Raw genomic sequence first — 12,370 nt, 5'->3', positions numbered from 1 at the left:
CTCTCAGCGAGCACGAGCGAGGAGGGCGGCGGCATCATCACCAGGTGCGCCAGCGGGTCGGGCTTCAATGAGAGCGAGAGGGGTTGCGTTTGTTCAGTCTGTGGTTTCGAGTCTCTGGAGGGGGAGGCGAGCATGGCAGGGGAGGACGGAGGAGAGTCTAGTAAGCTTCCATCTGAAGAGGGTGGGCTGACGCAGCTGCCTTCACCTTGTATGTAGCGAACGCACTTTTTTTTTCTCCTAGAAACAGGGAGAGAGTTATCTGTGAATAAAGGGCAGAGATGCTGATGGAGACAGTCATCTACAGCAAAGAGCCGTCAATCAGCTACTCTGGGCTCTGCACGGGTGGCACCCTGGCCCCACGTGCCATCCTGGGGGTCTGGCTGGGTGTCCTCAGCACCGAGCCCACTCGGGAACCTCCCTTCAGCTAGCAGATTTGGAAAGGATTCACCAATTAATTGTCTCGTCATCCCCCTCCTCTTCAGGCCGCCTCCTTTCCTTATTTTAATGATCAGAAAACCAGATAAATGGGTTTTGAAACCCACTGTTCTAATCTACAAACTTTCCTCCATGGGGAAACAAAAAAAAAAGTAATTTAATCCTCCTAAAATAAAAACCCTGTATAGCTGATGGCATCTCAAGATGTCCCATAATGCTGTCCAACTCAACGGGGCTATCACTACACCTGTGTCACCTGTAGTCTCTCACGATGCCCTGCCCTTGGGAGGCAAGAACAGCTGCAAACTACTGCTCATTGCTTTCTCCTCTGTTAAGAACCACACCAAATCCAGAAATGTCAGTCAGACAGGAGGGATATATAACAGAGAGAACGAGAGAGAGGGGAAATAAAAACAAAACGAACAAACAAAGCAAACAGAAGAAAAAAACAGGAAAAGAACAGGAAAAACAGAGTATGATCCAAAATAACAAGAATAACTGGTTGTGTGGCCTGCAGGTTGTGGCTTTAAATCGACTCAGTTTTACTTTTGGTTTTAGGGGATAGTGGTAGATTTGGGAAGCTGCTTGTCTGCATTTTGGGGAATTTTCCTCTGAGAGGCCATCCATGTAACTCCAGAGTGGGATCCAATTTCAGTAGGTGAAGAGCACGACGACAGGTACAAAGGTGAGGAGCAACATGGATCTTATTTCACATCGGGGGATATGAGAGTCTTGCAAGAGCTGCTCATCTTCAAGTAAATAAGTGACCCGACAGAGATCTTTTCTCCTCCCTCTGTCCACTGGATAATGTAAAGGAGCAATGAAAACAGATGACAGTTTCACACCATCTCTCTTGCCAAGCAGTAGGACAGAAGTAATGAGGCAAACAACCACAGCATCTGGCAGAACGATGTTCAGTGGCCACCTTTACCCTAAGCATGCTGGCTCTCCAGCTCTCCTATTCACAAGCACACTTCCCGTGGGAAGTGCTGAAGTGCTGTCACACAGCCCAAGGCATAGGACAAAGTCTGTCTAGAGCAGCTCTGCCACAAGAACTTTGGATGCTCAGCTAAGCTGAACAAAGCCACCCACACGAAGGAGGAGGTTGCTTTTCCTCTCCAGTGGATACGTCACCCCAACTCAGCAACTCCATCAGAGGGAGCGCCTGGTACAGCAGCTGAGTGTCATGGGGGACATTCCCCACTCCAGTAGGTGTCCCAGTTCCCCTGCTGGTCACCAGGGTTCTCCCTCTGTATCACAACTGCGTTTGGCTGGGTTAAACCAAGCTCTGCCCTCCAGGCAACAGGGACAGATGCTTCTCATCTGCAAAGGAGATCAAATCGGCTTGATCCTGGAGTTAAAACTATTGTATCCCATAGCCAGGAAGAGAACAACAATCCCAGCACCCCATCTTTCACCAGCTTCAGTGAGGGACCAGTGCTGTGACATCCCTTTCTCCAGAGACTCAGGTCTGCTCTCAGATTCTGCTCCATGTGCCATGTGGCAAGGTAAGGGGTTAGGGCTATTAGAGTTTTAACCACGTTAGCCTGCAGATCAATACATGCTAAAAACTAAAGACAACCATGCAACTTAAATGTTAAAAAGAAAGAAATAAAGATAGAAGACAGCAAGTGAAGGCTGTAAACCATGCTTTATTAGAGCAACGTTAAAAGACAGGAAAAAAAATTAATTTGGTGGGCTCCAAACAGACCTTGTTAATTCTTCTACCATGAACGAACAACACTGGGGGTCTCTGTCTCTCAGCTAAGGACAGTTCTGCTGCTCTTTCTCCCCTCTCCTCTCTCACCACTTCCTAGTTCAGCTGTGCAGCACTACCAGGGCCACAGCTCCTGTTTGGACCTTCTGTACAGCTCCAGTGGCAAAGCAGGACAGTTAAGCTTCACAAAGCTCACCTACATTACTTGTGTGGAAAGATGGATTCTTACAATTTGGAGAGACTGCAGGACTCTCTCTCCCTCCCCAAATTACAATTACTTGCAAGCAGAGCCCCAGGCTCTGCCTGCCTCATTGATGGGGATCCAAAAGTCATTCAGCTGGACTGCTCTGAACCTACAGGGCAGTGAATTATTTAACTGGAGGCAGTCTGAACTTAGTATGCCAGCATTTCAAACTTTAAAAGAAAATATTATTTAAGTTCTGTGGCCTGAAAGAAAGAGCTCCATGGCAAAGCAACCTTAAAACAGGTCTACCTGATCTTCTGACACTGCAGAGTTAACAACCTTTTTAAAACCAAACCCATTGCTCTGCTACCTGAAGTAATTTTCCTTTGACTAGGATTAAGGGAGCACATTGCTTCCTCTGCTAAACTCTTTAATAGTGTGGCCACTTTTAGTCTGAAAAGCTGTTTACTTAAATCACGATGGCTCAAGGGGGAGACATTTCCACAGTCTGTACCAATCACACCAGGTGTTACTGTGGTCATGCACCTGTCAGGATTAGGTGGGACAAAAAGCCCAGAGGGCAATGCCCCAAACCATGCAAGCCTAATTTTACCAGACTCGAAGACCATTAGGCAGCTCTGGTGAAGGGGAATAAGTAAAAATCTAAGGAACTACTTGTGCCTCAGTTTTGCTCTCCTAAAGGCTGGAACAAAAATACTACATATCCCTCCTCAGAAGCACTAAGGAAGATTATTCACTTGTGCATTGCTCTGAAAAGTGTTAACCTGCTACACCAACAGACCTGACTCCACATGTGCTGCCCCTGAAACTAGCCCTGGGACAGCACCAGGAAACCTGTAATGCTGCAATTCCCATGGGTGAAAGCCACAGAAGATGGCAAGGGTTTATTCAGTTGCTGTGGGCAAAGATGTCTGAGTTTTCACCACAGTAGCAAACTGCACATCTTTAGCACCTACATAAGGTGTGCTACAAAATACTACCGTGCTAGTAAATGCAATGTTATAATGGTTAGGACCAGAAATAGGAGAGAAATGCTTTAATACCTAGTGGTAAAATGCCTCCATGCATTAAAAAACAAAACAAAACAAGAAACCAAAACAAAAAGAAAAGCAGCTGACTCTGAATCAGTAAGTCTAAAACTCTCAGCTATACCACTGAAGATGTCCCTGATGCACTGAAAAGAATTCTGACCAAAATCTGGTGCAAGTTAAGAGAGGGTTTATGCTTCACATGTAACCTAAGCACTATACAGACCAAATAAAAAGCTTTCCTGATAATAAAATGTAGTTTTAAAAGTATCTTGCTTACTCAAGCAGCCAGGAAAAGATAAAGCAACACATACATGATGTGCCCCCAGTTCTGGCACTTGGCATGCAGAGCCTGACATGCTTCACATACTCTATCTCTAGACTACACAAATATCTGCTGATAGTGTGCAGCAAGCTAACCACAGAACAGAGCCTAACTAAACACAGCACTGGAGTCCTTCGCTAGCACGAGGCTCGAGCCTCCTGACACAGTGAAGTAGCTACTCAGCTCTTCTGGACTGAACCCTTCCCCTTTAAGCACTAAGAAATGCTGCTTTGCCAGCCTGCTTAACACATGGCCTGGTACTGATACCTAAACCCCAACACCCCGTACCTACCATGCCTCAAATGGGACAATACACAACCTGCAGAAGGCATTTTTGGTGCCTCCTCTGGTACAGTGACACACACCACCACCCTCAAACCGTGTTTTCCTCGACACTAAGTACAGACAAGACTGCGTGCATACACAAAATACGATGGACGTCTGAGCTACATTCTAAATGAGATGGAGCACATGGGACTGGCATGAGTAAGAGGGGAAAATGTGGGAGAGGAATCACTACACACAGAGTGTGGTTTGGGTTGAAATACCTACCATCATAATATTCCAAATTCAAAGACTGCTTGTATCAGAATAAAGAAACAACAAATTTAACCAAATGCGATCATATAAGGAAAAAGGAATGAGAAAAGAACTACTCGGTATCCCTCCACCAAGAAAGAAGTACGTACTGAGTTATACATGGAATTAAACTCCAGTAGAACATGGGCTGCCGGAATTTGGGCTCTCTGATGTCTTTCATCTCCTTTTAATGCTGGAAACTGTGCTACTAAAGTTGTAATTAGTTTTGTCTAGAGCTCAGACGTTTACAGCTCACTTGTTGGGATAAAATTTAAGAAAAAGTGTATTTTTGAAATGAAAAAAAAAAAGACTTCAGATCACTTAAAAAAAATTATATCTACATAAACCTTACTGAGGCATAGAAGCCAACAGGTAGCTATTTAATTTTTCAGATAATACCAAAAGAATGTATACAATATAAGCTGTAAACACTGGCTTTTACATCTCTAATCATGAGAAAAACACTAGTGCTGCAGATCCCAGAACCTTTTTAAAAAGCCTTTGCAGGCAGGGGACATAGACCCAAATGAAAGACAAAATATCAATGTCCAGCTAAACATTAATTTTGCTGACAATCTGGAAAAAAACCCAAAAAAAAAGCCAAAAATTTGCCAGCTTTAAGGACTTTGAGTTTTCTTGTTCCCAGTTCTACCACCAGGGAGAGGTTATTGGTAAAGAAAGAGAGAAAATGGCATTAAATTAGCAAGAAATTCCAAAGATCAAAGATTATTAGCATTTGATGCTGTGGGAGAGAGAAAGGTGGGGAGTGGGGAAAAAAGATTAAAAAAATAAAATCACACAAATGCACTAAGAGGACAGATTGCTTTTATTTCCCCAAAGGCCTAATGGGTAGTTTTATACCTGCATGGTTTGCACCATAAACTCTGTCGGTCAAGCCCGAACAATGCCCGACACTTCTTTGGAGTATTTGCATCTGTTAGCATAAGGTAAACACAAAAAATACAACACAATGGTGGATAGAGCTCATTTGGTCTGCGTCATCTTAGCTACAGCTACGTTCAGCTTTCAATCACCTCCGTTTTATTTGGTAATCTCCCCTCGTACCAAGGGCAGGAAGGAAAACAGGACTTTCACAATGAGCCAAAGGAAAACCAAAAAACCATCTCCGACACAGCCATGAGCCTGTGTGGTGTCAGTACCGCACTCAGGGCCGCACTATCAAGGGCTTTGGGAGCAACTTTCCTTGGGTGGAGGCTTGGAAGGCAGGAGCGTGGTTGAGCCACAGATCAGATGGGCTTAAGGTTGATGCTGTTTTACAGTGGGTTTTTGGCTAGCAGCAGCAAAGAGGAAGGCAAAAAAAACCAAAACAAACCAACCAACCAACAAAGGAAAAAAAAAAAGCAAAACCCTTTCAGAGAGACGATAACTGATGGCAGTGTCCCACTCCCTTGTGTCTTCTAGATCACAACACAGAGCTACAAAGCAACAAGGCAGGAAAAAAAAGGGGAAAGTACCAAATAAACCAGCTGCAAATCAGCCATAGCGAGTCTGGGAAAACTATACACACCTGCAGGGGCCGCACCAGTTATTCTGTTGATCAAGGCCAAAGCGCGCTCGGCATTTCTTAGGAGCGCTCAGGTCTGAATGAGTTCAAGAAAAGCGAGCAGAAAAGGAAGAGAGGAAAAAAAAGAAAAGGGGAGAGGGGGGAGTGAGAGAGAGAGAGAGAGAAGGGGGAAAGAGAGAAAAGGGGAGAAAAAAGAGAAAGGTAAAAATAAGGAAAAATAAAAATAAAAAAGGGAATAAAAATCAATGTCCTTGTTATTAATTGCAAATATTGACTTTTGATTTAAAAGTTTAAAAAAAGTGATAATTACATTTTTATTCAACTCTTGAGATTAGCTGTTGCAATTAAAGCTGCAGTATCCCTTTATAAAGGACTGTTTCTTTCCCTTTTAAGAGAGCAGGTAGAGGAAAGTCATTGTGGTTGGTCTAGCAGGATATTTCAGGCAAGATTGATTTGGGCTGGATTTTTTATTCTCTTTTTTTTTTTTTAAAGGGGGGAAAAAAGGAAGAAAAGAAGCTGAGTATGGAAGTTAGATCCTGAACATGCTTTTTTCTTCAACTCAGATACAAAAAAAGAGAAAAAAAAAAAAAGAAAGGAAAAAAATAAGGAAATTATATCTCCTGGGATAATGCAGCTTTTGGAATAATATTCAATTTACTTGTTTTCATTAATTTGTATTTAAAAGAATGGATAAGAATAAGCAGATTGCGGAATGAGTATGTTAGCATCAGCCAGAAAATAAAATGTAAAGCATGGCAAGGTGCTGAGTTAGTACAGCTAGTGAATTGCAATGAATAGGCTTGAGCAGAAAGGAAAAAAAAAAAAAAAGATCCAAAACTAAAATAATAATAAAAAAATGCATATGCATGCTAATGTGAGAAGACTTAGTGGGAGCCATGAAAAATGCCATTAGATTAAGGAGGTTCATTACTGACTTGCTTCCATTCTTTATCAGTCTCTTTAAAGAAATACTGCATATTCAATTTGCACAGTTAGTACAACTCTTGCGTTATTTTTACTGTATTACTGTTTTAATAGCAATTGTTACAAAAACAAAAAAACAAAATTAAAAAATACTATCAAACATAATAGATATAAAGATATATAGATAATAAATACTGTCAAAACGTGTGGATGGTATTTTTTTCTTAATGTCATAAGTGTTTAATGTTAAAATCTATAATGGCAGGAAAAAAAATTAAAAAGCAGTTTATAAACTATTTTAAATGACTCAAAATGACATTAGCACCTGTAATCGGAGGAAGTGAAAGGCAAGGATTTAGGAAACATTCGCTGTGTTCTGAAAAAAAAGAACAAATTATACAAAGGCTTCAAAAAAACTAAGTTAGGGCTTCTTCAAGATCGACTATGAGATTGCCTATGCAGTATTTCTAATTTCCTATATAGAATGGCAAACCTCCTTAATTTAAAATGGGTGCGATTTACCACTGTAAGGCATGCATCAGGACATCCAGGGACAGCCCAAATTAATACCACACGCACACAGCCACGCACGCACGCACACGGATGCGCGGAGGAAGCGGACAACTGGATAAACGATGGCACAGGCATTACAGCTACGGCTCTGCGGTTACAGGCTCGGCAACTACCACGGACAAACTCAGCTAATGCCACACGAGGAGGCTCTGACATGCAATGGCTGGGTTACTAGTTTTAGAAGGGCGTAACGCGTGAATAATTGGAGTGCATTTAAAAAAAAAAAGCTGTCTAGCATAGGGACCGGCTCCCCTGAGGCCAGGAGACCTGTGCCCACCTCCCCCGTACCTACAAGGGTCACACCGGGATTGCCACACTTCCACTAAGCAAGAGGTTTAGACTTATTTTTACTTACCATTGGTCTCTCCTGGCTGCTTATCCCTTTTCCTCTTCTTCTTCTTTCCCTGCAGAAAACATATACAAACGAGAAGGATTAAAATAAAACCCCAAACAAGTGTCCTTGCAAAAGGGCACCGAGCAATGAGGCTGGAGTAGGAAGCTCCCAAGGAGGGACACCAAAGTGTGACACTGGCTCACCCTCAGTGCAGGGAAGTTTGGGGGGCCCCAAGGAGATGCTGCACCCTGGGATTGACTCTGCCTGCCTTCTCTGTGACTTTTCAGACAGCCTCACTGCAGCCCCCCAGTGCTAACACCCACCAAGGCCACAGGCAGCTGGGGCAGGGGCAGAAGGACTTGCAAGATGCTACTTTTGAGCCAAGATCATCATGAAGCCAAAAACATTTGACATGCGTATGCTCCTGCATGCAGAATTTTCAAGAATCATTTGTGGTTATGTATTGGTGGGGCAGGGAAGGGAAGGAGAGGGAGTTTAGAGTGGGGAGAGTGAGGTCAGACTGAGCCCCTGGAGTTCCTCAGCACCAAAACCCAAGCATTCAAGCAGACAAGGAAGCCATAGTAATGAGCAAATCCTAACCTGCAGTTTTATAGCTCCAGTGGCAACTTAAAAAGCAATGCCAGTACAAGAAAAAAAAAAATCCAAACATAGCCAAGACCCTTCCCACATTTTGCTCTATCATAAGGAAGAAACCAGTAGTATTTTGCCAAACTCTATCCCTTTCCCAAACACTGTACCACAAGATGATGAAATTTGTTACAGTTTTTGACTGGAGGGAGAAAAGCTCTTTCTGTTTCCCTCCAACAGTGTGGTAGAGGACAACTGGGAGCCCAACTTCTGTGGAAACACAGTAATTATTTTCCAATAGAAAAAATGAAAAGTAATAAGCATAGCTCAAGAGAGAAAAGCCATTTTTCCAAGAAAATTTTTCTAACACTGAGGTACAGAGTTTGCAGCACAGTACAACAAGCCCAGTGTACGCAACAGAGTAATTTCATTTTCACAGTTCCCCAGATGCTAAAAGCAACAACTTTTGAGCCAGCAATGCCAGCCATGAACAGCACAAGAGATCCTGGCTTTTGAAGACATGGTAGTAAGAGCAGCTGGTGAGAAGACAGAGCAGCAGTCCCTCAAAGGGCAACAAACACATCTTGGAAGAAGGAATCTCACAGCACTTTTGAAGGGCTAGACCTATCTGGGAAAGCCAAGAGGTTCTCCCACAGAGTGGGCATCTTTCTCAGTAGATGGATCCCAGATACATGGTTAATATGGGCTTCAGCATGGCACATCCACCTTCGGGATGCTCCCTATGATGGGTTTCCTGGAAGGTACTAGTAAAAAATTCCCCCAAAACGAATGTAGGATATTGATTCATCATTGTCCTGTTTTTCCTCCACAAAGCTGGCCTTGTGGTATGGGGCTTCTGTACTCATCCCCCCTTACTTGCTCAGGGTTGTAAACTGCCATCCTGTTGTCCAGGCTGTTCCAGGATTATGAGATCCCTCTGGAGATGTAAAAAGCTGTGTGCACTGTCCATCTCAAAGGAATGTTAAACAACATGCACATAATCCTGTAGCCTGGATGCTGATGACAAATCATTTCAGACACCTCTGAGGTAATTTTTTGGGATATGGAAATTGTCAATTGCTAGAGCAGCCATCAGTCTAACATGACAGGCAGACAAGCATTGCTCCTAAAGCTCCTTGAGAACAGAAGAGAGAAAACCACGGTATCTTGAAATCCACGTATCACATAAAGATGCAAGAGGCTCAGACTGCTCCATCTATATTGATCTAGATTGACAGTAACTCTGCGAAAATCAGTGAATTTTTTCCAGCTTTCAACAATGTAACCAAAACCAGACAACTGCCTCAAGATCATAAGCCTGACTTTTATTTAATCTCAAGGAGGCCACTTGCATAATTAACAGGCTGCATCTGTGGCAAATTTGCTTAATTTTTGCAGTACATTTGGGAATTCAAGGACTATTTCAGTTTGAGACCTTATAACTTCTTCACTCGAGGGTCAGCCAGAACAAAAGTCAGGAGACACCTGCCTTTCACAAGCTCTTCAAACCAGGTATTAAAGTACTGTAATGCCTTTAGGGAGCAATCTGTTAAAAACACCAGATTTACAGGAATGTCAGCCAGGGACCAGGAATTTCTCATTCTTTTTCAACACAAGTTTTTTAAACTGTTCCTAACAAAGAATGGACAGAGGTCCCATCAACTTCTTTATACCCTTTTCAAAGGAAATAGAGAGACGAATCAACTGGTTTCCTTGTTCCATTTCTGTGCTACAAAAGGATATTTGACTATGTAGGTAAATTAATATATAGACTTAAGGAAAGAACTGTGGCAGCAGTTTTTCAAGTGCTCTGCAGGAGACATCACTTTGTCTCTGCCTCGGATTGTCCTTCCAAGACATGAGCAGTTTGTAACATTTTCTGTCATCATATTATACAAATTTTTATGCTGCAAGTAAATATGGATGTAAACACCTGCTACCCATTTTGGCAGCTCCCTCTCCAGAGCCAAACCAACATGGGTTTTGATGGGACTGCAGAGTTCTTTGGTACTAAATTTCTAGACAACCAGTGGGTGAGGTGACTGGACCCTCACACACTTCTGAGTCCAGCACTCAGCACTGCTAAACATCTTATATTAGATCTCAGGAAGAGCTAATGTGCCTTGTGACACGAACAAGCCATGAGGCTGAAAGCTGCATTTCCTGAATGCACTGCTCCTGTCTCTGAAGACCTGGGCTATAGCTGGCCTTATCCTTGAGCCTGATGTGAGGTGCTTAACAATTTAACCACTTCAAGCAGCCCAAAGTCACTCCCCTGCTAGATGTGTGAAAGGCTCAAGACCCTACAAACGGCTGCAGGAGGAGGGGCACTCAGGAGAGCTGTGAATGGACCAGGAGAGGAGACATAAATAAATCCTGCAGATGATGCAAAGGTACCATGCTCTCCTCAGGCAGGAAGGTTCCCCCTGAAGGTCACTTGGGGGTACAGCATCAAGCCTCTGGGAAAGCACCGGCTTTCTCATCCTGTCCTTTTTAGCTTGAGAAGAAAGGGTTTCTCAGTGTTCACACAGTGAGGACAAAAGTAAAAGGTCCTAAACACTGAGGCTTTGTACATGCCCATCTGTCGGTGGCACAGTCACTGCACAGAATGAGCATTCCCGAAACCTCAGTCAAGCCTGCACTCCCTTTTGAACACCCAAGACGATGATACTGCACAGTGCCGAGGAACTACCTCGAGCCTATGGTCTGACAGCCTCAGGCCAGACTGTGCTGAAAAGAGAAGGAAAATGTGCTAAGCAGGAGCTGTGCCTCATCAGGCTTAAAAAGGTCTCCTCTGAGGAGCACAGAATCAAGAATATTCTGAACTGGAAGGACAGTCGAGCATGCACAGCTATACCTGCAATGACCACGGAGGGAGAGCTGAGCCCAGTGGAAAGAAAAGATGATCAAGAAAACAGAAGGATTTGAAAAAATGTCCTTAAGTACATATTGCCAAATAAGTGAGCATGTGTATTCTCCACCACTGACACAGCAGAAGAGCGTAGAGAGCTGCTGCTGCTGCTCTGGCTTCACTGCAGGCTCTGAACTGGCTTCTTCACACCCACACATGTAAAAGTGCAGAGGCAAATATTGTCATATATGACAAAATAGGATATTTGTGGTAAAACAGGCAGTGATGATGATGGGGATTGAAGAGACAGAGTTCAACAAAGCCATAATGTGTAACTCTACACAAAACTGACATCAATCTTAGAGCTGTTGGTCCCCAAACCTGCTGGGAAGTCTGACTAGAAGGCAGGGAGCATGGTTTCTTACAGAGTTAGAGACCTTGAAAGTTATAGGTGATTTTTATTTAACTTTAAAAAAAGATCAAGATGCTGCTATAATCCTATTAAAAAGGGTTTAGAGCTCTCACCAATCCACAAATCTGTCAAGAATTTATGGGCTTAGGCTTGCAAACACTTATTACCATCTGCACCGCTTACCCTTCATGGAAGGAGCTATACAGTACTAGGGGTTATAAAGCTGCCCTTATGCTTTTTAACAGACAGAAAATTCTACCATGTCTAGCTCAAAAACAGGCTTTCTGCAAAGTGGAGGGAGGAATCAATCTTAAAAACAATCCATGAATTGATCACAAATTCCAATATGCTTTTTAAAAAATGAGGAGGGTAGGGGGGAACAAAAGGTAATATGGGCATGAAAAAGAAACATAAACAAAATATACAACTGTAGAGCATGGAATAATTCATTTAACCCCACTTAAGAGTAAGACTTTCAAACATAATGTTTTTGGTTTTGCTAGTCCTTCTCTGAAGCTAGGATAAGTCATTCTTCCACTTTCCACTATACTCTCACTCAGATAAGCACAAGACACTTATTATTTGCCTCCTTTTGGTGGAGAGGAGCGATACTAGGGGGATTTTAATTTTGTTTTAAAAAATGAAATTCAAAATGACCAGCAAGCCAAACAGCATTTCCAGATGCTGGTAAAAGTGAAGGGAAGACTTTTCTCACAGAGCTCTACTGTTATCTCAATTCTAACACCTTACTAGTCCCAGCCAGGAAACCTCTTCCAAGTGGAGGGCTGGGAATTACCCCCAGTAGTTTTGGTATCGCCGAGGCAAGCACCCGTTCTCGTTACCAGATTGGGGTCCTGGGGCTTTCCACGTACAC

General features: G+C 43.1%; 1 protein-coding gene across 8 annotated transcripts in view; it reads right to left on the bottom strand.

Annotated features, from left to right (window-relative positions):
- Window positions 1-67: 67 nt before the first annotated feature.
- Window positions 68-12,370, bottom strand: part of TCF7L2 (transcription factor 7 like 2) — a 171,332-nt gene continuing 159,029 nt past the window's right edge. For 2 of the 8 annotated variants that reach the window (XM_008634421.2, XM_008634422.2), the window contains exons 10-12: window positions 7,667-7,715; window positions 7,064-7,114; window positions 68-237 (exon numbers count right to left, since the gene is read on the bottom strand). In XM_008634421.2, the coding sequence (XP_008632643.1) occupies window positions 158-237; window positions 7,064-7,114; window positions 7,667-7,715 (180 nt within the window). In that variant the 3' untranslated portion in view covers window positions 68-157. Of the gene's footprint in view, window positions 238-4,261; window positions 4,288-5,150; window positions 5,224-5,813; window positions 5,891-7,063; window positions 7,115-7,666; window positions 7,716-12,370 lie in introns of those variants that run through there. The other 6 variants (XM_008634423.2, XM_008634424.2, XR_001862292.1 and 3 more) reach the window with 5 other exon arrangements.

The sequence above is a fragment of the Corvus brachyrhynchos genome, unplaced genomic scaffold (genome assembly GCF_000691975.1).
Source record: "Corvus brachyrhynchos isolate BGI_N302 unplaced genomic scaffold, ASM69197v1 scaffold705, whole genome shotgun sequence".
Taxonomy (NCBI): domain Eukaryota; kingdom Metazoa; phylum Chordata; class Aves; order Passeriformes; family Corvidae; genus Corvus; species Corvus brachyrhynchos.
This window is presented reverse-complemented; position numbering and strand designations above follow the sequence as displayed.